Source organism: Aegilops tauschii, chromosome 2 (assembly GCF_002575655.3).
Source record: "Aegilops tauschii subsp. strangulata cultivar AL8/78 chromosome 2, Aet v6.0, whole genome shotgun sequence".
Lineage (NCBI taxonomy): Eukaryota > Viridiplantae > Streptophyta > Magnoliopsida > Poales > Poaceae > Aegilops > Aegilops tauschii.
This window is the reverse complement of record NC_053036.3, coordinates 610,893,027-610,916,930: the sequence shown is the minus strand read 5'-3', so window position 1 is coordinate 610,916,930 and position 23,904 is coordinate 610,893,027. Positions and strand designations below refer to the sequence as shown.

The window sequence follows — 23,904 nt, the reverse complement described above, 5'->3', positions numbered from 1 at the left end:
CTCTCAGCTCCCCACCGACCGGCGCCCCTCCTCTGCTCCCCACCGACCGGCGCCCCTCCACCGCCGCCTCCCACACCACACCGAGCTCCTCCCTCCGATGAGCCCCCCCTCCTCTCCATGTGTGTATAGATAGATGGATGCATAGATAGATGGATGGATTGATAGATGGATGCATAGATAGATGGATGGATTGATAGATGGATGCATAGATAGATGGATGGATTGATAGATGGGTGGATAGATGGATGGATTGATAGATGGATGGATGCCATGTTGATACATTTTCTTTTCAAAAGAAAAAATGTAGATAATTGTTGATAATGTTGTATGCATGGATGCTATGTGCGGATGTGACCGATGAGATACGTGAGATAGTGTCGATGAGAATTGTTCTTGGAGGAAGAAAAATCAACTTTTGAGCGATGACGGTTGATTTGTGTGAGCTCCTCATGTTATATCTTGATAACGCGCGAGGGGCTCACCCAGCTCAACCATCATCAAAAGTTGAAATACCCGTGAGAGAGTGCCCACCATATATACCACCACCAGCAAGAGTGTCCATCGTATATACGTGAGAGAGTGTTGATGAGAGTTGTTCTTGGAGGAAGAAAAATCAACTTTTGAGCGATAACAGTTGATCTGTGTGAGCTCCTCATGTTATATCTTGATAACGCACGAGGGGCTCACCCAGCTCAACCATCACCGAAAGTTGAAATACCCGTGAGAGAGTGTCCACCATATGTACCACGACCAGCGAGAGTGTCCACCGTATATACGCGAGAGAGTGTCGTTGAGAGTTGTTCTTGGAGGAAGAAAATCGACTTTTGATGATGGCGGTCGATCTACGTGAGCTCTTCATGTTATATCTTTCATGTTTGATTCTTATGTTATTTTCCATTGTGTGATGAAAGGTGTTAGCATCGATCGATTCTTTGGCTATGGCCTCCTCCAACGACGAAGCTTCCATTAGGGTTGACTCCACGGACACGAAGAAGAGCTCTGAGGACCGCTTGGAGGAACTCCTTGAGAAGAACCCACAGCTGATCCTAATGAAGTTTTTTGTGGATCTGGCCAAGAAGAATCCGCCAGCTAAGGAGGGTAAGGCTCCACCACGCAAGGAGCCATTGAGTCCACCGACCATCATTCCCGACGATGCTTGGTCCTCCACTGTGGGGGATGCCCCCACGTGCTCTGACTCAACGATCACTAGTTTCACCGACTACACCTCGGAGTAGTCACCTAGATAGTTTGACGTTGATTTAGTGGTATAGTTATGTACCTGCTGATATGGACTTGGATGGCCACTTGCGATGCTTTTGATTGTATGAGTGATGAATGCTTATGTTGATTATGTATGATGTGCCTTATTTCTTTTTCTTTTGTAGATGAAGTGGTATGTGGTGTACAGAGGACGATGTCCAGGAGTCTATAATTCATGGTCGGAATGCAATGAACAAATACTACATTATGAAGGCAACTCCTTTGCCTCATTCAACAACAGAGAGATGGCAGAGTATCATTACAATCAGTGTTTGCTTAAGCAAAAGAGAAAAACAGAATTACGCAATGGTGCAAGCCAGACACGGCTTAGCTGGTTCAGTGGGTTGAAGAACTTCATAATTCTCTTTCAGTTTGTCATAATTGTGGTGTTGCTTTTTATCATATGGTGCATGCATGCAAACCACTTTGTTGTTTAATTAGTAAGTAGGCACTTGTACTAAAGAGCTACTTTGTGATTTGAAATGAAGCTTGTGTGAACTATTTATGGATTAATGCTTATGTGAGTTTGTTGTTAACCTGTGTGACTTGAAATGCAAGTTTGAGTATTGTATAAATGTTTTTGCTGCACCAACTCGAGCAAAAAAACAGTATGAACAGAACTGGGACCTGAAGGCACTTGGTTGTTGCAGTTATACCGAGAGGACTCTCGGTAGAGCAGTGGTTACCGAGGGTCGACTCTAGGCTCTCGGTAAATTAGCCACCCGCATGTAGGGGTGCCCTCCCCCCCTCGGGCGGTCTCCATATCGAGCAACCATCCGGTGGCCCCGACGGTCTAGGGCGTTATTCGGCACCGAGAGGGTGTAGTCCACGGTGAATAACTGCTTCTCCGTGTTAGTGCATGTCATCGCGAGTTGACAGACCAAGTCTAGGCTCGTTCTGTCACGGGATCACCCACCGAAGATTCTGTCTCGGGGACGGACGCAGCCAGTCCTCGACGTTCTCGCCCGTGTGTGTGTTTTGTGAGGCACGTGTCACATCAAGGACGTGCGTTGCTTATTCAAATAACACACCACCCCTGCATGCATATGCATGGGCCACACGCATGTAGGGGTGCCCTCCCCCCCCCCCCCTCGGGCGGTCTCTATATCGAGCACCCATCCGGTGGCCCCGACGGTCTAGGGCATTATTCGGCACCGAGAGGGTGTAGTCCACGGTGAATAACTGCTTCTCCGTGTTAGTGCATGTCATCGTGAGATGACAGACCAAGTCTAGGCCCGTTCTTCGACATAGTCTATGGGTATCGAGAGGGAATGTGTCCGGTTTGTGCAGGAAGTGCGGGTCCTGTTGCTCCTTTGGCCTCGAAAATTCTTGTGCTCTCAAAGAAGGCCATCGCATGTATATGCATGGGCTATACATGGGCGATCCGATGGCCCCGGTGGTCTAGGAAGTTGACCGGCACCGAGAGAGGGGGTAGGCCACAGTCAACAACTGCTTCTTCTCATGTTTATTACTTTACACTCTTTAAAGTTCTCTCTCGGTGCCGGTCTAGAAAGTTGACCAGCACCGAGAGAGGGGATAGGCCACGGTCAACAACTGCTTCTTCTCATGTTTATTACTTTACACTCTTTAAAGTTGAGTTTTGAAATAATTCATCAAAAGTCATGGAATTTATAAACTTTGGTCGTAAAAGCATATGAAATATGAGATACAAAAAAGATAGTGCAAAACAAAGACAAAAAGAGAAGGGAAAAAATTAGAGCAATGGTTACTGAGGGTCGATTCTCCGCTCTCGGTAATGGCCACCTTTTCCGAGAGTTGCTCTCGGTAAAGCATCTAACCTAGATATCTTTCCTTCTTGTCCATTCTCGATAATATGTATTATACTTTTTTTCTTTCATGCTTGGCAAACAACCTTAGCACATCATAATTACCGTCTTGTGTTTTCTTCTTCGGATGGGCCTCATCCGGTTCTAGAGACCGGCACCCCTCCGGTGGCCCCGGCGGCTAGGGCATTGTTCGGCACCTAGAGGGGGTAGGCCACGGGGAATAACTGCTTCTTCGTGTTAGTGCATGTCATCGCGAGATGACAGACCAAGTCTAGGCCCGTTCTGTCACGGGATCGCCCACCGAAGACTCTGTCTCGGGGACGAACGCAGCCGGTCCTCGACGTTCCTGCCCGTGTGTGTGGTTTGTGAGGCACGTGCCACGTCAAGGACGTGCGTTGCTTATTCAAATAGCACACCACCCCTGCATGCATATGCATGGGCCACGCGCATGTAGGGGTGCCCTCCCCCCCCCTCGGGCGGTCTCCATATCGAGCACCCATCCGGTGGCCCCGGCGGTCTAGGGCGTTATTCGGCACCGAGAGGGTGTAGTCCACAGTGAATAACTGCTTCTCCGTGTTAGTTCATGTCATCGCCAGTTGACAGACCAAGTCTAGGCTCGTTCTGTCACGGGATCACCCACCGAAGATTCTGTCTCGGGGACGGACGCAGCCGGTCCTCGACGTTCCCGCCCGTGTGTGTGGTTTGTGAGGCACGTGTCACGTCAAGGACGTGCGTTGCTTATTCAAATAGCACACCACCCCTGCATGCATATGCATGGGCCACACGCATGTAGGGGTGCCCTCCCCCTCGGGCGGTCTCAATATCGAGCACGCATCCGGTGGCCCCGGCGGTCTAGGGCATTATTCGGCACCGAGAGGGTGTATCCAAGTGGAAGCTTCTACCTCACGACAAGGAGAGCGAAGAGTTGATACGAAAGCATCCACGAGTGGGACACATCAAGATGAAGAAAACGAGGAAGTACGCGAAGATGAACCTCATCAACCTCCTTCTCCACCACGACAAGAGAACGACGACGTCAACAATGAAGAAGTCCACGGTCAACAACTGCTTCTTCTCATGTTTTTTACTTTACACTCTTTGAAGTTGAGTTTTGAACAAATCTAACCCAAAAATCATATATATATATATCTATGAGTGCATCAAAAGTCTTTTATCGAAAAAATTCATCAAAAGTCATGGCATTTTCAAATTTTGGTCGTAAAAACATATGAAATATCAGATACAAAAAGATACTGCCAAACAAAAACACAAAGAGAAGGAAAACAAAAAATTAGAGCAGTTGTTACCGAGGGTCGATTATCGGTTCTCGGTAATGGCCGCTTTTTTCGAGAGTCACTCTCGGTAAAGCATCTAACCTAGATCTTAACCGTTCCCCTTTCTTTCTATCTTCATCCTTCTCCTCTCTGTTCCCCGCGCCACCACCGCCGCCGCCTCCGAAATCGCCACCGCCGCCCTCAACCACCACCAACTGCCGCCGCCACCCCTCCTCCACCGCCCCCAACTGCAGCCACCGCCACCCCTCCTCCACCACCACCAACTACGGCCACCGCCCCCTCTCTGTTCCCAGCGCCACCACCGCCGCCGCCACCGAAATCGCCGCCGCCACCCCTCCTCCCCCGCCCTCAACTGCAGCCACCGCCACCCCTCCTCCACCACCACCAACTGCGGCCACCGCCCCCAAATGTCGTCGCCACCAAGCTTCATGGCCGGCGGCCGGCGCGGCGGTTCTTCGATGCGGCCCGAGGACGGCCGCCACAGCGGAGCTCCTCGGGTAGCGCGGCAGCCGGAGATGCCCTCAGGTTAGTACAAAACCGGCCCCTCCTCCCACTCTCGTCTCTGTATCTTGTCCTCCTCCGCCGTTGAGAGTCGTGGTGGCAGGGGCATCCTTTTTCTCAGGCCATTAGTGAATGTTACATGCATGTATAGGGCGATTCCAATAGTGAATGTTAGATGCTTGCTTGTGTAACCATTAAGGAATCATACATTATTTGGTTTCAAAGTCGAACCATGGATAAATTGCTTGCTTGTGTAACAAAGTTTGGAATAGACCGCAACGATTAAGCATTGTAGCTTTCAGCCATCTATCCAAATCATGGGGTCCTTCTAAGAGTACTTGAAAGTCCAGGGTGCCATAATCCACATATGTTGAGTGAACTTTAATCTCCGCCTATCATCAAGAACAATGAAATACATGTTGTTATTGTGTCGGGATTTAGAGGAGCATGTTGCGAACTCTATATCCCGCCCTCCACTGTCCCCGTGGCTAGCTCGGGTTTCGGCCGCCACCCCCAACATCGCCAGGATCAGCCACATCCGGCGACGGCGAGGCCAGAGCTCGACGGATCCGTTACCGGTGTGTCGCAGGTACGTCCTTCCCCTCTTTCCTCGCCCGGATCCACCCTCCCCACCTCACCTTCTCCTTTCCTTCCCTTGCTGCAGGTCACCTTGGCGTGGTCTGGACGACGACGACGATAGGAGGGCGCCGTCCTTCCTACTGGCGCACCTAGCTGGCGGCCCTGTCCTGCTCGAGGAGGCGGGCTGTCTAGCTCAAGCACGGCCACGACGACCCACCTCGGCAGGTAGCACCTCCATCTCCTCCGCCTCCTTCCTCTGCTCACTACTGCTGCTGCTAAGTAGAGGAATATGTGATGCAAATCCTCTTGTGTGAAGGAATTCTAGAGGGATTTGTATGAACAAGTCCTTTATTTATTTATTTGTCTAGTTAGTACCAAACAGAGAGAGAAGATGAGTTTAGAATCCTGGTTATTTATTTGTCTAGTTTTTTAAAAGTTGAGAACAAAATTTTTGAAACATGAAATCTTGAAGAAAATAAAAAACTTAAAGAAAGGAAACGAAAAAAAAACCAGAAAAGGAAAAAAGAAAAGAAGAAAAAGTCAGAAAATTGAAAAACGAAAAAAAACACGAAATCCGGTTCAGGGAACCTTCTAGAAGGTTCCCCAAACTGGTAAAAACCGGCTGGGAAACTCTAGATTATCCATTCAAGAGAGAGACCGGGGCCAAAACTTTGTGGGCCTATGGTAATATGACCCAGCCGATCCGTGGATTATCCATTCACCTAAAAAAACAGAGAAGAAGAAAAAACAGAGACCCCTAAAAAAATAACCTAAAAATGAAGGCTAGACCTGGACCGCGCTCCCCATCCCGATCTCCTCGCCGCCGGCACTCCTCGTCCGACAGCGCCAGCTTCGATCAGCCAAAGGAATAAGTCCCGTCGCAGGCATTACTCTATCTTTCTCCTTCTCTTTTCCATTTGGCGTGTATTCATTATTTGTTTCTGTAGATACTGTGGAAGAATCTCTTCTGTAACGTCAGGGGAAGATCAAATACTATGATCTACTGTAATTCGTGATCTCCGTTTTGTAGGAGTGGGAAGAATTAAAAATGAAGGCGCGGCAGTTCCTGAATGTGGTGATGCGGAGGTCCGGCAGTGGCAGCCTGTACACGGTGAGCCGCATCAAGCCCGGGGAGCAACTCTTCTACCGATCCACGGCGGAAGCGCAGGCGGCAGCAGCAGCGCAACCCAAGGAGGAGAATACGCCGCCGCCATCACCAGCCGTTGCCCCGAAGATGCCACCGCCCAGGCTCAAATTCGAAGCGTACCGCGTAGACGGCCCAAGGCTCGATTTTTTGCCCTTCTACGGACGAGGCGGCGGCGGCGATGGTAGGATCCTCTCCATGGACTCGGCGGGCAACACCGTCCTCTGCGACGCCGGCAGCTGCTCCGTCCAGCCCGTTGCCTGCCTCAACGAACCCAAGGGGGACAGCCCCGTCTCCTTCTCCATCACTCGTGCGGAGAGCTCCCGTCAGGCCTTGTACGTCATGGACAGGTTCCCCTCTCCCGGCAATGCTTTCAACTTCGAAGCCCTCATCTACGGCAAGAACTGCTGGGAGTGGCGCCGGCTCCCGCCGCCGCCCTACGTCAACGACTCAGCCTATGAGTGCACGGCCATCCAGTCCTACATGCTGCTGGGTGATGGCTCGACCATCTGCGTGTCCTCCGCTGGGCTCATCGGCACCTACTGCTTCGACACCGTTAGCTGCACCTGGGAAAAGGCTGGCCGCTGGACCCTGCCGTTCCATGGACGGGCTGAGCATGTCCCTGAGCTTCGCGACCTCTGGTTTGGCATGGCCGGAAACGACGCAAACAACTTGTGCGCACTGGATCTCTCCAACCTTGGCAGAGCTCCCAAGTTGCTGCATGACTGGCAGGTCCTCGACACGCCTCATGGATGGGTGCAGACAAGGGGTAGCCTGCTGTACCTTGGCGCCGGCAGGTTTTGCATCTTTGGAAAATTTGACACCGGGGAGCAAGATGATCAGGGTAATCCCAGCAACACGGCGGCTGTGCTCACCGGTGTGGAGGTGGTACTCGAAGGATCATCTGAACTCCAAATGGTCAAGCACAAGTCATTTATCAGCTATGCCGGCATCCAGTGTGTTCTTTAACTCACCAAGGCCATGTTAGGTTAATCCTCTCCCCATTGTAATGGGAGGACTTGCGGATTTCATTCCACTCAACACCTTCCAATCTCCACAAACCTGAACTAAACAACCCTAATGTTTAGGGGAGAAAATACGTTCGCTGACAACATGCATGCTCCCTTCTACTTTGCGGCAGCCAGATCAACGTGGATGTAACTTACGCTTAATCAAAAGTTGCCCAATCGGAAGCGCGTCCGGAATAGGTAGGCAGGGTAGGTCGCATCGGGGAAAAGTATCATGTGCATCCAACCATTTGGTGCACCTGGTTTATAAAAAGCCATTTATGAATGTTGGAAAATTCTTGGAAAAAATATGTTATAGTAGCAACGAACATATCGTTCCACAAAATTTCATATGCAAATTAGTTACATAGTAGTATGAGAAATAAAAATGGCCTTAATTAGGGGCATACAAAATCGCACGTAACCGACGAGTTCATTGTCTTCAACACAAACCTCCAACTATGGACAAGGGGATAAGGGCCTTGCATGGAGGTTGAAGATGGCACGTTCATAAGCATTTCCTTTGTCGATCTGCAATTTTTGTGGTCGAGATCCACAAGATAGCTCGCACACCCCATAGAGATCGGCGGAGGTTGAAGTTGAATATAATGCTTCCTCTTTAATTTGACCGGCTGATGAAGAAAGATTGGCACTAGATCTGCCCAGGGGTTCTCGTGAGCTTATTGAAGAAGCTTTCACCAAATCCACTTCTCGCCGCCACAATCCACGATGGAAGTCGGTTGAGGAGGAGGAAAGCGAGCTTCATACGTTGCTCGTTGCCAACAGAGCAAATAACGAAGAAATAACACCAGTCTCCTCGAAGGTAGGTCTACACGTATCCCTACTGCTACTATCTACAGAGGCCAGCCACCCACTTCTCGCATTCCTACTCCGGCCGACACGAGGCTGCTGGAGGAGGGGAGAGGGACATGGAGACATGAGCAACTCTTAAGATAGGGAAGGAGAGAGAAAGGGATAAAATAAATGGGAGCCATATACTATTATAAGCTCATCGAAACCATTTAGCTGGACTTAAGTATTATGTTTTTTTAGCTTTTACAAGTATAACTTTGTAAACAACCAAATATATTATGATGTTCACCTCTATTTGTGAAACTGAAAATGTTCCCAATATCTGAAGGAAAAATATAAGTGTTAAAAGCATAGTAGATTAGGAGGGACCCTAAACGGAGCCCCTGCATACTTTATTGGGGCTTAAACAAAAAAAGTGCTCCAGGAATGGCCACACCATGTGTTTAGTAATCACATCGTCTATGTTAATAAATTCCAAAATTTAGGACTGACAAAAATGTTGTGTTGTCTTTGCCTCTTGTTGCATTTATTTAGATTTTGTTGGAATTTTAATTCATGACAAATTCCCCAATTATACACTTGCAATCCTATGCCCCAAATCTCTCTCAGTGATCATTTAATGTGGTTAGAGCCCAATTTCCTTTTACAATTTATTTTAGTCAAAAAACAAATAAACCTTTATTTTCCCAACACCCTAAGATAAAGTTTGAAATAAAAATATTTATTTTTTTCAAAACAATAATTCATTAAAAATAATTTTTGGAGTCTATTATATATAAGATCAATAGCCCCTTCAAGATTATAATTTTAAAATACGTAATTCTTTGTAGAAATGGTTAAATTTTTTTCAAATCTCAGTAATTTTCTCATGAAATATTTCATCATCCCACATGAGTTTCACTACATGGCCATGTTCAAAATAACGATCAAACATCAATCACACACTCGCTCCTAGTTTGACCTATAAAAAATCCATAAAAAAATTCTCGAAAAATCCAGCACATGCTTATCTTCCCTATATACTATCTAGTTGGCAACCTTTCTTACCCATGTTAAGCAGAAATTTTGAGTGAAACTTCAAATTTACTCCTCTGTTCAAACAATGGAATTGGATGCCCTAGCTTAAAATTTTGCCTCCACCCACTGTTCTACCCTCTCCATGCCTCTAGTCCTTGCATGTGCCACTAGTACAAAATCGGGCTTTGCAGGTGGTTTTCGTAAATGGGCACGAGGCGGTTACCCAATCCATCCGAAATTATGTGTCGCTAATACTCGGGAGTCAGAGGCGGTTATCAGAACCACCTCGAATGCTCAAGGCGCCATAGGTGGTTTCTCCTTTCTAACCGGCTCTACTGCTCACAACATCGCATGCAGTTTCTAATTACTAACCGCCTCGAATGGTCAGAGCACCACAGTCAATTTCTTCAATTTGATAACGAGCCCTCCTACCGAAATTCATAGAAACAACAAACTTATGCATATAAATTGAAACTGATATAAAACAACATCACCATTCAACATTTTAACATCACTTGCAGAAAACAGAGTTAAACATGAAAACTCATCAGACATGTTTCACACAACACAGACATCCTAGACCTCCATGCTCCAGCGTAACACTAGCTCCAGCAGCTCCGCCACCTCCTCCATCATCATCATCATCATCATCAACAGTTGACATCAGACTAGTCTTCGTGAGGCCATAGATTTTTGCATCCTTGGGCCTCAGGTCGGAAACTTTAGTGGCCATCATCAGTGTTGCCCCTCGGTAACTGCGCCTTGCTTCAGGTTGGCGCCATGAGGACATGGGAACCGAGAATCGTGTTTCAAATTTTCACAAGATCAACATCCCAAGGGGGCAGCTGCTGTTATTTGCCGAGACGACTCCGTAAGATAGCTTCGGTCATCAACACGAGCTTGACAATTGCACTTATCCGGCTAGCTACCTTGGAATGTGTAGCATGTTGCAAGGCCTTGGCCCTCGTAGTGGATCTAAACTTGCAGGAACTTGTTATCACATGTGATGCATCCACCGTAGTAAAGAACATCAATGAAGCATGTTCTCATATAGCTCAGAGCTTGCGGATATCGAGGAACACGCAAGTTCCTTCATGTCACTAATATTTATTCAAGAGGGTGAAGCGTCTAACTATGAGGCGCATAATCTTGTAAAGAGTGTTCTCTCCCTCAATCATGGTCGCTATCTCTAGCTTCTTCAGCCATGGGATCCTTCTATTGTACTTGTACCCCTTATTATAGAGCAATAAAGAGACCATATGATTCTACAAAAAGGAGAAGGAAATGATAAGACACCAGGAGAATTGCCTCTAGCAAGTCATGCTGCAACTTGGCCCCCTCTATTTGGCGTCCATCATATATCCAACCAAAGGGATTGGACCAAGGGTAAAACAATACACACTTCGCAGTTTTCAGTAGCAAATTTCTTATGAGAAACACATGGCAATGCTCCGAGCGGACTTAGCGAGCTCGTTCTCTCCCACGTCGCGCCACTGAGGAGAGGGTTGAGGGCGAGCAACACAGCGGAGGAGGGGCAAGAGGACGGGGATGCCCCGTCGTGGGGGAGAGGAAGGCGAGTTGCGCTGCCGTGGAGGAGGGGCCGCCGTTGGGGAGCAATAGACTAAAGGCCGCAAGACCGCTGTGGAGGGGTGGCAATGTCGAGATAGAGGGAAGGAGAGTCACCTGTGCAGCGGTGTGATGCCCGGATAATTATGCTACAGTAAACCTACGCTAATGATGCCACGTCACCTCTGTTACTGTTGCTAACCTTGCGTTAGATCAAAACGTTTCAAAATCAAATTTGAATTTTAGGCAAACATTAAAAGTTTTCGAAAATCAAAACTAAAGTGTTCTAGAGGTGACATATAATGCATAGGTAATTATGGTGATGAAGCCACATTTTTATAAAATATGTAAATGCTCCAAAATAACTAAAACAATGGCTATAACAATTGAAATAATGCCTTCTAAAAATATTAAATTGTTACACTATTTTATTTGGGGCCCAACCTTTTTGTGGCACAGGGCTAGACCATGACACTAATTTAGGAGTTAAATACAGTATTTTACAAGACTATAATAAATCAAAAACTAAGGTAAAACGAAAAAGGAAAATAAGTACAAAGAAAAAGAAAACACAAATAAACAAAAAACCAAAAGAAACAAAAAGAAACCCCCTGCTGGGCCGTAGCCCAGCTGGCCACCAGGCCAACCTACCGGCCGGCCCAGCCCCTGGCCTATACCCCCTGGGGCACCGAACCCTAGCCCCACTACCACCACTCCCCCCCCCCCCCACGAACACCTCTCGCTCCCCTCACCATCCCTCGCGCCGCCGCACGCCCAGAGGCGAGAAGCCTCATGCCCGACCCTCCCTCGCAGCCTCCTCCCTCCATTCTCTCCTGCTCCGCCCATCATCGACCCTCACCTCCCTGTCCGGCCTCAACCGGCGCCCGCCTCCGCAACCACTGCCGTGCCGGCGCTTCGCCGTCTCGGTCGCGTCCGCCGCGGCTCCCCGCAGCCCCGGCGAGCACGCCCGCGCCCGAGGGCTGCCGCCTCCGCCCCGCAGCTTCTCCGTCGTCCCCGTGCCACGGCCTCCTCCTCACCGGACCCCGCCACTGCCCGTCGCCTCGTCCTCCTCCTCGCCGACGACGCATCCTCGTCCTCCTCCCCAAAGGCTCCACCGAGCCTCGCCGCCCCCCTGCTCACCAACGCCGGTGAGGACCCCGGTCCTCCTCCTCCTCCCCGTGCCCTCACGCCGGCGCTCGCCCGCGCCACCGCACCATCCGCTTGCTGCCGGGAGCCGCCGAACCGCGCGTCGCGCTCGCCGACGCTTCCCGCACTCGCCGCCCTCGCTCCGCGGCCTCGCCCCCTTGCTCCCGCTCCGCCGCAGCCGCTGCCTGCTGCTGCTCCGGCCGGCGAGCCTCGCCGTGGCTGGCCTGGCCAGTGCCCAGTCGGGCTAGCGCCCGTGCGCCCGTGCCCGCTATGGCCAGGGCCACTTACCACTGGGCCAGCCCCCCTGGCCCTATGACATGTGGGGCCGCACCCCTCAGAACGTATATAAAAAAAAGAATAAAAAAAGATAATAAGTAAATAAAAATATTAATTAATTAATTAATTAATTAGGTTCAATTAAACTAATTAAAATCTGTTACCCTAATAACCTAGTTAGACTAAATTAACTAGTTAGTTAATGTAACAGCCAATGATAGGGGGCCCCACCCCCTGTTGACCAGTCAAACGTTGACCGGTCAACAGAGACCCCCTGGCCCACCTGTCAGCCTCTGGTACACTTCTGTGTACACAGAGCTGGGTGCACCTAGCATTTAGCTATTTAATTTCGACTCCGGAAGGTAGCTTCGGTCATCAGCTTCGGTCATCAGCACGAGTCCTTGACCCCAAGGGGCAGCTGCTGTTATTTGCCGAGACGACTCCGGAAGGTAGCTTCGGTCATCAGCACGAGTCCTTGACAACTGCACTTATCCGGCTAGCTACCTTGTAATGTGTAGCATGTTGCAAGGCCTTGGCCCTCGTAGAGGATCTAAACTTGCAGGAACTTGTTTTTCGCATGTGATGCATCCACCGCAGTAAAGAACATCAATGAAGCATGTTTGCATATCGCTCAGTGCTTGCGGATATCACGGAACGAGCAAGCTCCTTCATTTCAGTAAGATTTATTCACGAGGGTGAAGCGTCTAACTACGAGGCGCATAATCTTGTAAAGAGTGTTTTCTCCCTCAATCATGATCACTATCTCTAGTTTCTTCAGCCATGGGATCCTTCTATTGTACTTGTACGCCTTATTATAGAGCAATAAAGAGACCATACGATTCTAAAATAAAAACGGAGAAGGAAACGACAAGACACCAGAAGAATTGCCTCTAGCAAGTCATGCTGCAACTTGGCCCCCTCTATTTGACGTCCATCATATATCCAACCAAAGGGATTGGACCAAGGGTAAAACAACCCACACGTCGCAGTTTTCAGCAGCAAATTTCTTATCAGAAGCACATGGCAACACTCCGAGCGGGCTTAGCGAGCTCGGTCTCTCCCACGTCACGCCGCCGAGGAGAGGATTGAGGGCAAGCAACACAGCGGAGGAGGGGGAAGAGGACGGGGATGCCCCGCCATGGAGGAGAGGAAGGCGATCTGCGCTGCTGTGACGGAGGGGCCGCCGTTGGGGAGCAAGAGACTAAAGGCCACAAGACCGCTGTGGAGGGCCGGTCAGCAGTGCAGCGGATTCCTTTTCGATTATCTGTCGCACCGCTCGGTTCTGTTATTAATTCAGTAGTAAGCTCTCCAATTTGAAGGATCTCGAATTGCATAATTTCTCGGTGCTTTGTAATCGTTAGTGCCGTGTAAATGGTTAGTGCATCTATGTTCCACTGATTCTTAATTTTTATGCTAATTGCTAAATACCTTGTCCGCTAAATGTTTTTGAATTTTAATTACAAGTGCTATTGAATTATTCAGTTTTTGCATTTTTAATATGTTCCTGCATAATAGGTTCAGTTATTCTTTTTTCTAATTTGTTTTTGAGAATCTAAATATGAAGAGTGCTTAGTGCATAGCTTTTGTTGCCCGTGCTTAATAAAAGTTAAAAAGTGCAAGTGCAGACGTCTCTGCTGAAAACTGGGGTATTGGCTGTCTTCCGCTTGGGCCGATCCCCTCCGTTAGATCTTGAATGGACGTCAGATAAAGGGAGGCAAGTTGCAGCGTGTCACCTGATCTATGTTCCATCCGGTCCCATCCGCCGCCGCCGCCGTCGTCCCCGCTGCGACCGCCACCTTCGATTCGGTGGACTTGGACAGGTATTAAGTACTCCTTATTTCTCTTGCCCGTTGGTCGATCTTGTTTGTTTTCGTGGAAGTGCTTGGTCTATGGGGTATCATTCACCATCAAATTCGTGATCTATCTTTGGTAGGAAGGAGTGGTGACTGGTGAGCGATGAAGGCGCGGCAGTTCTTTAATGTTGTGATGCAGAGGTATCGCGGTGGGAGCTCGTACACGGTGAGTCGCATCAAGCCCGAGGAGCAACTCTTCTACCCATCCACGGTGGAAGCACGGGCGGCAGCAAAATCCAAGGTCAATCTCACGGACTGGCCACCATCGGCCGTGGCGCCACCATGGATGGAGACCATCACACGGATTCCTCCGCCCAGGCTCAGACTCCAACGGTCCATCTCAGACGAGGAAAGGATAGATTTCCTGCCCTTCCATGAACGAAGCAGCGGCGGCGCTAGCAAGATCCTCTGCGTGGACGCCGAGGGGCACACCGTCCTATACGACATGGACGCCGGCTCCCTCCAGCCGATTCCATGCCTCAACAGTCCCAAGGGGAGTAGGCCCATCGGCTTCTCCGCCACTGATGCCGAAGCCGACGACCCCGAGCGTGCCCATGTCTTCTACGTCATGGGAAGGTACCCAGTCAGCTGCAATCCCTGCAACTTCGAGGCACTCATGTACAGCGACCCTTCCAGTGGCGGGAGGTTGAAAGGCTGGCATTGGCACCCGCTACCGCCACCACCCGCCTATGTTGACAAGTGCCCTGTCCTTTGCCATGCGCTGCTTGACATGGAAGGTGACTCCATCCTTGTCATCTCCTCTGGACAAAAAAGCGTCGGCACCTACTGCTTCAACACGGCCAGTCGCAAGTGGTTTAAGGCCGGCCCCTGGAAACTGCCATTCTACAGTAGTGCCGTGCATGTACCAGAGCTCGACAACCTCTTGTTTGGCGTTGACACTGATGAACACCACTTTTGTGCAATGGATATCTCCCGTCTTATCTCGAAAAGGGGTCCACCTTTGGTGCACAGTTGGCCGCACCTTGAGTATCTACCTCAGGACTGGGTGATGCTAGATTGCAGCTTCGTCTATTTGGGAGCTGGGAGGTTTTGTATCAGCAAAGTCTTTGAGTTTGGTTTCGACGAACGCACTGGCAACATGACTGAAATGGGTGTTGTGATGTCTGGTGTGGAGGTAGTGTGTTACAAGAAGTCTGGACTCGTTATGGTCAATCATAGGTCTAAATTCTACAATTTCATATGGGATGACATCCAGTGTGTCTTGTAAGGGTAAATCACTAGTGAAAAGGGAGCAAATAAAATGGTATTTCCTACAGGATTGGAACTGTGTGTCTTCCCCTTAATTTCCATTCCATTTGTATTTAGTAGTCAATTACAACATCAGGTATGTTAGTTTTTGGGTTGTACAATACTCCCTCCGTTACTTTTTCTATGGTGTATTTTTTTACTAAAATTCCACAATGAAAGGCGTATTTGGTGTAATCCAAGATAATCCCACTTTTACCCCTCCACCTAGCATGTATGGATGTAACTTATGCTCATTTCGTGCTGGACATGGGGTGAAAAACACCAAATCGACAACACAGCCCGCCGTTCCTTCGCGGGCGGGTCGGTCGGTGAAGCGCGCAGCCGCCGCCACCTCCCCTCCCATCTCCTCCCCTCGCCGTTGCTTGAGTAGGCTGGCCGGAAATCCCACCGCGCCTCCGAGGATGGTGACGGCGAGGCGTCTCGACTGCTCCCTGTGGTGCTGCATCAGGATGGGGCGGGCTGCCGGTGGATGCGGGCTCAGGGCGGCTCATTTGTGGAGCGGGCGCGGATCTACTTCGCTGGAACCATGGATGTGGCATACAGCGATGGATCTCCAAGGTCCGTACAATCAGGATCAACAACCACACGTGTCCGTCCGCACCAAGCCATCCACGGACCTTCGGCTTCTCCTTGTGACTAGTGAAGGCAACCGGTGAGTGTGTCGTCTGGCTGGGATGGGGCGTGCGTCGGGCTCTCTGCTAGGAGTTGGACCACGCGTCGAGGTGCTGGACTTCCATGTGGGCGGTGACCGGCCGACGATGCTATGATCCACGACTTGGTGGTGGTGATTCAGGTCCGGGCAACCGAGCGGGGTGATTGCACATTGTGCTACAGTGACCTCCTATGGCTCCACGGTGGCAATGGTCACCGAAAGATCTTCGAGAGTGTTCATGTCTAAAGATCCAATGGTTGACTTCAGGGGTGAGATGCAAATTATGGTCAACAACTTGACGTAGAGGGTCTAACCACCCACAGTCGGAAGTGCTCCTGGATTGAATGCCGCAAGTCAAGATCCGAGGTCTGGATGTTATCGAACACCATCCGGTTCCGGGTCTTCCAGACAACCCAAAGGACACAACACATCGTCGTGCTAAGAAGCGGACGGCTCCAGGAGGGGTGACAGGGAGTGAAGGCACGCCAAACATTTTCAACACAACAATCGACGGGCATACTGTGGCGGCCGAGGACGCACGCCCACATCGGATGCAAACGGGGGCGCTCGAAGAATAGGTGCACGATCATCTCAGTCCGGCCAGGTGTCTTTAGTTCAAGGCGAGTGCGGTGTACCGCATGATCAAACTCACCGGCCATGAGCTCCCCCTGCATGACCTGAATTGGGATGGCTTCATGCCCATCAAGGTCAAGGTGTTCACCTAGGTTCCACGACATGGTAACACTCATATGCGGGACTTCCTACATGAGGAGTTGACATCACAATTGTCTTTCTAAGGCGATAGAATTCTCAGACCTTGGGCCTCAACACAGAAACTTCGGTGGACATCATTAGTGTTGGCCTCTCGGGTGACCGTGCCTTACTTCAGATTGGCACCATGAAGAAAAGGGAACAAACATTTGAGTGTCGAACTCATAGATTAAAATAGCCCGCGAAATAGCCGCGATAGCTGCGCTATAGCTGCCCGGGAGCCTCGTCGCTAAGCTATGGCTGCTGCCGCGAAATCCTCTACATATCCTCTAAATAGCTCAAAAATCAGCAAAACCCTTCAAAATCATCTCTCCCAACAGAAAAATTTCCGCTATTTGCCGCGCCCGCTATGGCGGCCGCAATAGCTGCTGGGAGAGGCCGCCGCGAAATCGTTTCTCCCGCGATCTTAATCTATGGTCGAACTTCACAAGAACAACACCACAAGGCGGCAACAGCCATCATTTGTTGAGACGACGCGGGAAGGTACCTTGGGCCATCAACTCCAAGTCCTTGAGAACTGCATTGATCCGGCTACCTTGGAATGCCTAGCATGTTTCAAGGCTTGGCCCTTGTAGAGGATCTAATTGTCGTGCTAGCTGCTACACGAGCGAGAGACGTGCTTAAGTGTTTTGTATTTCTTTGGGAAACTTTAGACATGCCCAGAGAGAGAGAGAGGATTGACCACCGACAGCGGAACACACACGTGACAACATCTGTTTCACTCGCGTGCAGTTGGGGAGGTACTTTGGTCATCAGCACGAGTCCTTGACAGCTGCATTTATCTGGCTACCCTGGAATGTGTAGCATGTTGCGAGGCCTTTGCCCTAAACTTGCAGGAACTTGTTATTGCATGTGATGCATCCACCATAGTAAAGAACACCAACGAAGGGAGCAGGTACGCATACAACTCAGTGCTTGCAAGGAGTGAATAGCATAAAACTACCACAATTCGTGTTAGGGTTCCAAAAAACTATCATAAATTTGTTTGTGACTGATAACTACCAGAATCGGCGTCGGCTGTCTCAAAAAACCCAAATCACCGAGTGCTTTGCAATTGATCATGATTATGACAGATTGGCCCCACACCTAAACAGACCGTTTGTTTGACCATTTAGTTTGACCGTTACCTGACATTGGACCCCGCACGTCAGTGTTTCTTCCTCCTACTCTTCTCCTTCCCGACTTCCTTCTTCTCCTCCCTCCCAGCTGACGCGAGCGACCTCCGCGGCGGCCGTTTGGACTGCCCTCGGCGCTATTTTCGCTGCCCAGAATCGGGCCAGTGTGCGCCAACTCCGTACGCAGCTATCGCAGACGAAGAAGAAGGACATGTCGGCGGCAGAATTCTTTCACAAGATGACAGGCTATGCCGACACACTGGCCACCGTCGGCGAGGTACTGTCCGATGACGAGATCATCGGGCACATAATCGGTGGGCTGGGTCAGGAATATGACCCCCTCATGAATACGCCATAGGTTCTGTTGTTATTGTACATAAATGACAAAATTATGAGTACACCATAGTTTCATCAATTCTGGAGTACTCTTGTTGACCAGATTTACCAAGTTTAGACTTGCTGTTAGTGCATTAGAACATGCTGTTAGGAAGTCTAAATTTACTCACCGGCGACGACCAGGCCGGATGCGCCTCGTCAAACCGGTCACCGGCGAGCAGCGCACGCTCCCTGCCATCACCATCATGCCCTGCCTCGTCGAGCAAGAGCAATGTGGACAATTCGTGCTCGACCTGAAGCACTTCGTTAGAGCCCAACCGCACAACGTCTACGAATACCGCCCGTCCGACTGGACGCATAGGATCGGTGCCCACGACATGTGTGCCAAGCACATGCGCTCCTTCTGCCGCAAGGTCGTCCTCTCCAACTCCCCACCGTGCCCCGCCGCCATGATGATCACTGGCACCCAGTTTGGCTTTGTGGTCTTCGCCACGGCAGAGGGCGGCGCGTGGCGTCTGGCGCGTGATGGCTTCGACCTCGCCAAGACGGTGTGCGGGACGACGCCCTCGCCCGACGGCATCGAGGACGCCATCCACTATGAAGGCAGGTTCTACTCGATCACATACTCTGGCCAAGTGGAGGCTTGGGAGCACGACACCCATGATGTCGGGGTGTTCAGAAGCGTGGTGGTCGCGCCAAGGCTCCTGCTGCCGGTCGATTTGGATCACCGCAGGTACATCATGGTGGCGCCGGGAAGGCGCCTGACGGTGGTGGTCAAGGAGGCCACACACGGTTATCGGGCATTGCCGTCCTTCAAGGTGTAGGTCCTCAACACCAGCGGTGAGGAGTGGAGGGAGACGGACAACATCGGTGATGCCGCGCTGTTCGTCGGGGGGAAGAGCTCGCTCTGTGTGCCGACAAGGGAGCACCCGGAGCTCAAGGCCGGATGTGTCTACTACGCCAGCGAAGGGTATGCCAACGACTGCGCCACCGACCTTGTCAGGGTGTTCAGCCTCAAGGGCGGCAGGGCGGAGAAGGTGGAGGGCCTCGGGCGGCGCCGGACCAGGCCGCGGCCGGTGTGGTTCACGCCTTGCATCCCATGACCATAGTAGATATGATAACTGATCTAGTAGCTTGGGTGGGTTCACTTGCATTTTTCAACACAAGAAACAAGGGTAGCCATTTTAGCTCGGTTGCTTTGAAGTAAGTTTTCTGATAGAGACAATTTAATTAGCTAGTCGTCAGGGCTTGCTCATACTTGATTTTATGCTATGGTGATTTGTTATGAATAATTATGGCCTTGTGAGGTTTTTGGATTATTAAACAGTTTCTATACTCCTATATAGTGTGGGAATAACTTTCATTATCATCCGTTGGATCTGCTCCATCCAATGGCTGAGAATAAGCAAATCCAAGAGTTGCTGGCCGTCGGATCAATTCCTGTGATGCACAAGATCCTTACACATGGGATATATAAGTTCAAATTTGCCCCGCGCGTGGCTTACAGGGACTCCACAGCGCAACTGGAACCAGCTAGCACTGAAAGAAAAACTGGAACAACCTAGAACCCTGGCCGACAAAGTTGTCGCTTCTGGACTCTTCTGCCGCACGATCGGTCAGACCACCGTATCTCATCCCATTTTCCACTCTGTATTTTCCAGATCGATCACCGCGGCCGCACCGTTGATCGCACATTCGTCTGCACCACAGTCCACACCCTTCCAGCCGCCAGAATCCCCATCCTCCCACCCGTGCTATCCATGTGCAGTCTCTCTCGCCACTCCTGTCCTTGGCCAGGTCATCAGATCTTGCTACGCTCTGGCATCATCGAAAAATGCGTCCAGTACGCGTTGGGCTGGCCGCTGGGTGACATCCTCACCCACTATACTATCCCATGGGCAGAGCTCTGATTGTTGGCAGTGCTGCGTGAGTGTTGTTGGAATTCGGATCACGTAGTGGACGCATTTTTCAAAAGATTGTAAAAATCAGGTAACATGGAGTGTTTCTCATAGTAGAACCTTTTTGTTGTTGTTGTTGATCTGTGCCTTCTAATCCAACAGAACTAAACTGATACCTCATAGTAGAAAGTGTTTGTGTTTATGTGCACAAAGTTTTTCGTTTTCTATTTTGATGATATATACTTCCAAATCATGGAGAATTCTAATAATTCCTTGCAATACAGAATTCCACAATTTTCATTTTTCCCATCCAATCTTCTATACTGCCTTATAATTTTGAATATCGAACATCGAATAGATTTTTGATGATATACTCTGGGAGGCAGTGACTCAATTTAATTTGTGCGCGATCAGCCGTCTATAAAAAAATGTATATTGAGGAATGCAAGGAAAACTCAATCATTTAGCAAGGTCCATCGAGGTACAAGTATGTGATCCATTTCGAGATATAAAAAAATGTAGTTGTTTCTCTGCGATTATCAGAGAAATAGGTATGGAGTTTATATCTAATCAACATATACTCCCTCCGTTCCTAAATATAAGTCTTTTTAGACATTTCAAATGGAATACAACATACGGATGTATGTAGACATATTTTAGAGTGTAGATTCACTCATTTTGCTCCGTATGTAGTCACTTGTTGGAATCTCTAGAAAGACTTATATTTGGGAACGGAGGGAGTATATCATATTGTTTTCTAAAATATTATATGTAATGTGAACAATCATATAACTTAGTAAATGAGTGTTCGTAGGTTGCCTCCCAGCATACACTTTGGCACAAAACTGTCTTCAATATGCTGGCCATTATGTTCCTAGAATTCAGAACTCAATTAATTTTAAAAGAAAATTTAGACGCGCTCTAAAAACAACGTCCTTGCTTGAGATTCGTGGTAACAGGAACATGCTTGATTAAAGATTTCAAGCATGCTTCTGGTTACTCTCAACTTACAGTTCCTCCCTATTGGGTCCTTTCTCGACAATCTTCCAATGATTTAGATAAGGTTTTTCATAGCATCTCTCTATTTGTGCTACCGTAACACGAGTCTGCTTAGAAAACTTGTTATGGGTTAGAAGGTTCAGAATAGTGCATTGATGTTTATTTACCATGATATAAAGCTAGAGTGTGTAATACTTTTCAGAGAGAAAAAATGTGGCATCTGTCGCAGTGACATATGTGTTTTTTGATTGACATGTAAGAATCATGACGGGAAAAATCTCATGGCACTAATTACTTTATTACAAGACAACTATGTTTACTAAATTATTTATTAACGTCTATGGTATAATGTTCTGCTTGGTTAACTTATTACTGTACGTGCAAAGCACGTGCAATGTACTAGTAAATTTCAAAGCTGAACAGAAGAGATGAGTAATTATAATGATTTATTCCGAACTGTAACCAAGCTAACAGACAGCTGCACTTGTTTTGGCCTGTGATTGCTTCAGTTTCAAGCTGCTGCAACCAATTTGGTTTCTCTTGCCCCTTGTTGCTGACTAGCTTGTTCGTTGATCTACACGCAGTCTGATATAGAAAGGATGATTAAATATTTAAATTCATTTCAAGCTCGATGAGTAGGACATTTTCGCCTCCAACATGATGCTCAATGGATGGCAGCAAACTAAAGAATCAGTTTGCAACAAACAAAAGTAAAACATCGAGAAAGGAAACTTCTAGCAATATTTCTGCATCTCCGGGCTTAACATCGACCAGTGGATGCCATGGCCCGGCCGCCTGAGGTAACGCCCGCTACTTCTTACAAGGCATGAGCACGCTGCTGAGTGCTTTGCTCGTCCCAAATGCAGGTCCCACAAGCTTCATAACCTGTAGCGACAATAAGAAAAGAAAAACCAATGAGAACATAGAAAACGGTGGTAAGTTCTGACGATGCTGTTTATTGGCAAGTAATTACCTGGGTTTTGTTGAGCGTGAGTTCTTTCTCCACAAGCTTGTCCTTGGGAATCTTGGATGCGCGCAGGAACTCGAGGGTGTTGATCAAGCAGAATGGGCGGACCTGGAGGTCGTCGGTCACCATGAAGTTCATGGGCCCACCCTTGATATAGGCTCTATCACTAGTGGATTTGGGGTTTAGCTCAATACAGCAAGTGGATCCAATCCAAAGGCATCGACGAACTAATTCTTCTACTTGCAGCACATTACTACTGCACCCAAAGAAGGGGGCTAGATTTGGGGACAGGAGTAAGCCTTGACATTCCTGTTTCACACTTGCAACTACACTCTTGTAGATACTACCAATACATCCGATCCGAGGTAACTCGGTGAAAGTCTTGAGCATGGTTCCAAGTGGAGTGGTGAGGATTCCAAAGACTATATCAACGAAATCTTGCCCAACTTCAGCATACAGCACTGAATCATCCTTTGCATGAACAAGCCTTATCTTGATGGCTTTGAATTTGGGATCGGTCTCAAGTGCCTGTTTTGCAAACATATTGTCAGGGAGCACACACATGTCTGCAGCATTTGGCGGGATAGCAACATCAAAATAAAGTCCGGTTAAGACTTGCTTCGTCAGCAGCGCTCTCCTGAATAAACCAATCATCTGAAAGAAATGCAATAGATGTTATTATTGACTAGCGTAATTTAGCAGTTTCCTTGTAAAAAAAACTATTTGGTAAATTCATGTTAACAGGCCGGGAGAGTGAGAGACAGACCTTGGCAGAATTGAGCTGGAGCACCTTCTCCTGAATGTTCACTTTTTCCGGTATACCGTATTTTTCAATCAGGGAAAACATTACTCTTGTGGAGGCAGGAGCAACTTGGAGATCATCCGTTACGATGAACTTCGCAACGCCAATGACAAAAACTGCATCCTCCTTGTCTGCAGCAACAGGAGGATAACATTTCTTGTTCGTCCATTCCCCGATGTACTCAACAACATGTCCACAACTGCAAATAGCATCAGGGACAGAGCTGAATGTTGAATGTCCGCAGCTAGTATTTTTGCAGCGATACATTAGGTTTTTGTCGACAACTTTCACTTTAAGCCGATTGCAACGGATTGCTGCAGCATTGAGGGGGCTTAGAAGCATGGCCTTGCACGCCTTGGTCTGGAAGTGGTCCGGGCCGAGGACCTCCACGCTCTTGTACAGCTCGTCGAGGCATCCTACCTGCGACTGCTTGTCGAAGAGACGGACGATGGTGCCAAGAGGCAGGGTGAGGAAGCTGAAGAGGACGTCGACGAAGTCCTTGTTGGATTCCGCAAACAGCACCTTTTTCTTCTCCTTGTCGATGAACAGCTTCACGGCGACGGTTGGTTCGCCATCGCTCGACATGGCCGATGAGGACATGCTCGTAGGGGACTAGGGTTGTGGTGGAACTTGTGACTTCTGAGGAACTGTGGTGAGCAGGAAGACGAGTTGAGGTGTTTGATACACGATCCTTTAAATATCAGCCATAGCCCAGTATTGGTAATGGCAGAGTTAAATGGTTGCGTGGAATCTGAAGGGGCCAAAATGCTCCACGGGAAGCCTCATTGGAGTACGTGTAGAGCTTTACATTTCCCGACGTGAAGATGTTGAGCCTCCGTGAGTTATTTCTC

At 48.9% G+C, this 23,904-nt stretch overlaps 1 protein-coding gene across 1 annotated transcript; it reads right to left on the bottom strand.

Annotated features, from left to right (window-relative positions):
- Positions 1 to 21,713: 21,713 nt before the first annotated feature.
- LOC109782234 (uncharacterized) lies at positions 21,714 to 23,638 on the bottom strand. The gene is made up of 4 exons (XM_020340841.2): positions 23,240 to 23,638; positions 23,018 to 23,146; positions 22,258 to 22,905; positions 21,714 to 22,169 (listed from the first exon to the last, which is right to left on the bottom strand). Exons 1-4 carry the CDS (start codon positions 23,636 to 23,638, stop codon positions 22,095 to 22,097), a joined length of 1,251 nt encoding a protein of 416 aa, XP_020196430.1. The 3' UTR covers positions 21,714 to 22,094.
- Positions 23,639 to 23,904: the final 266 nt, after the last annotated feature.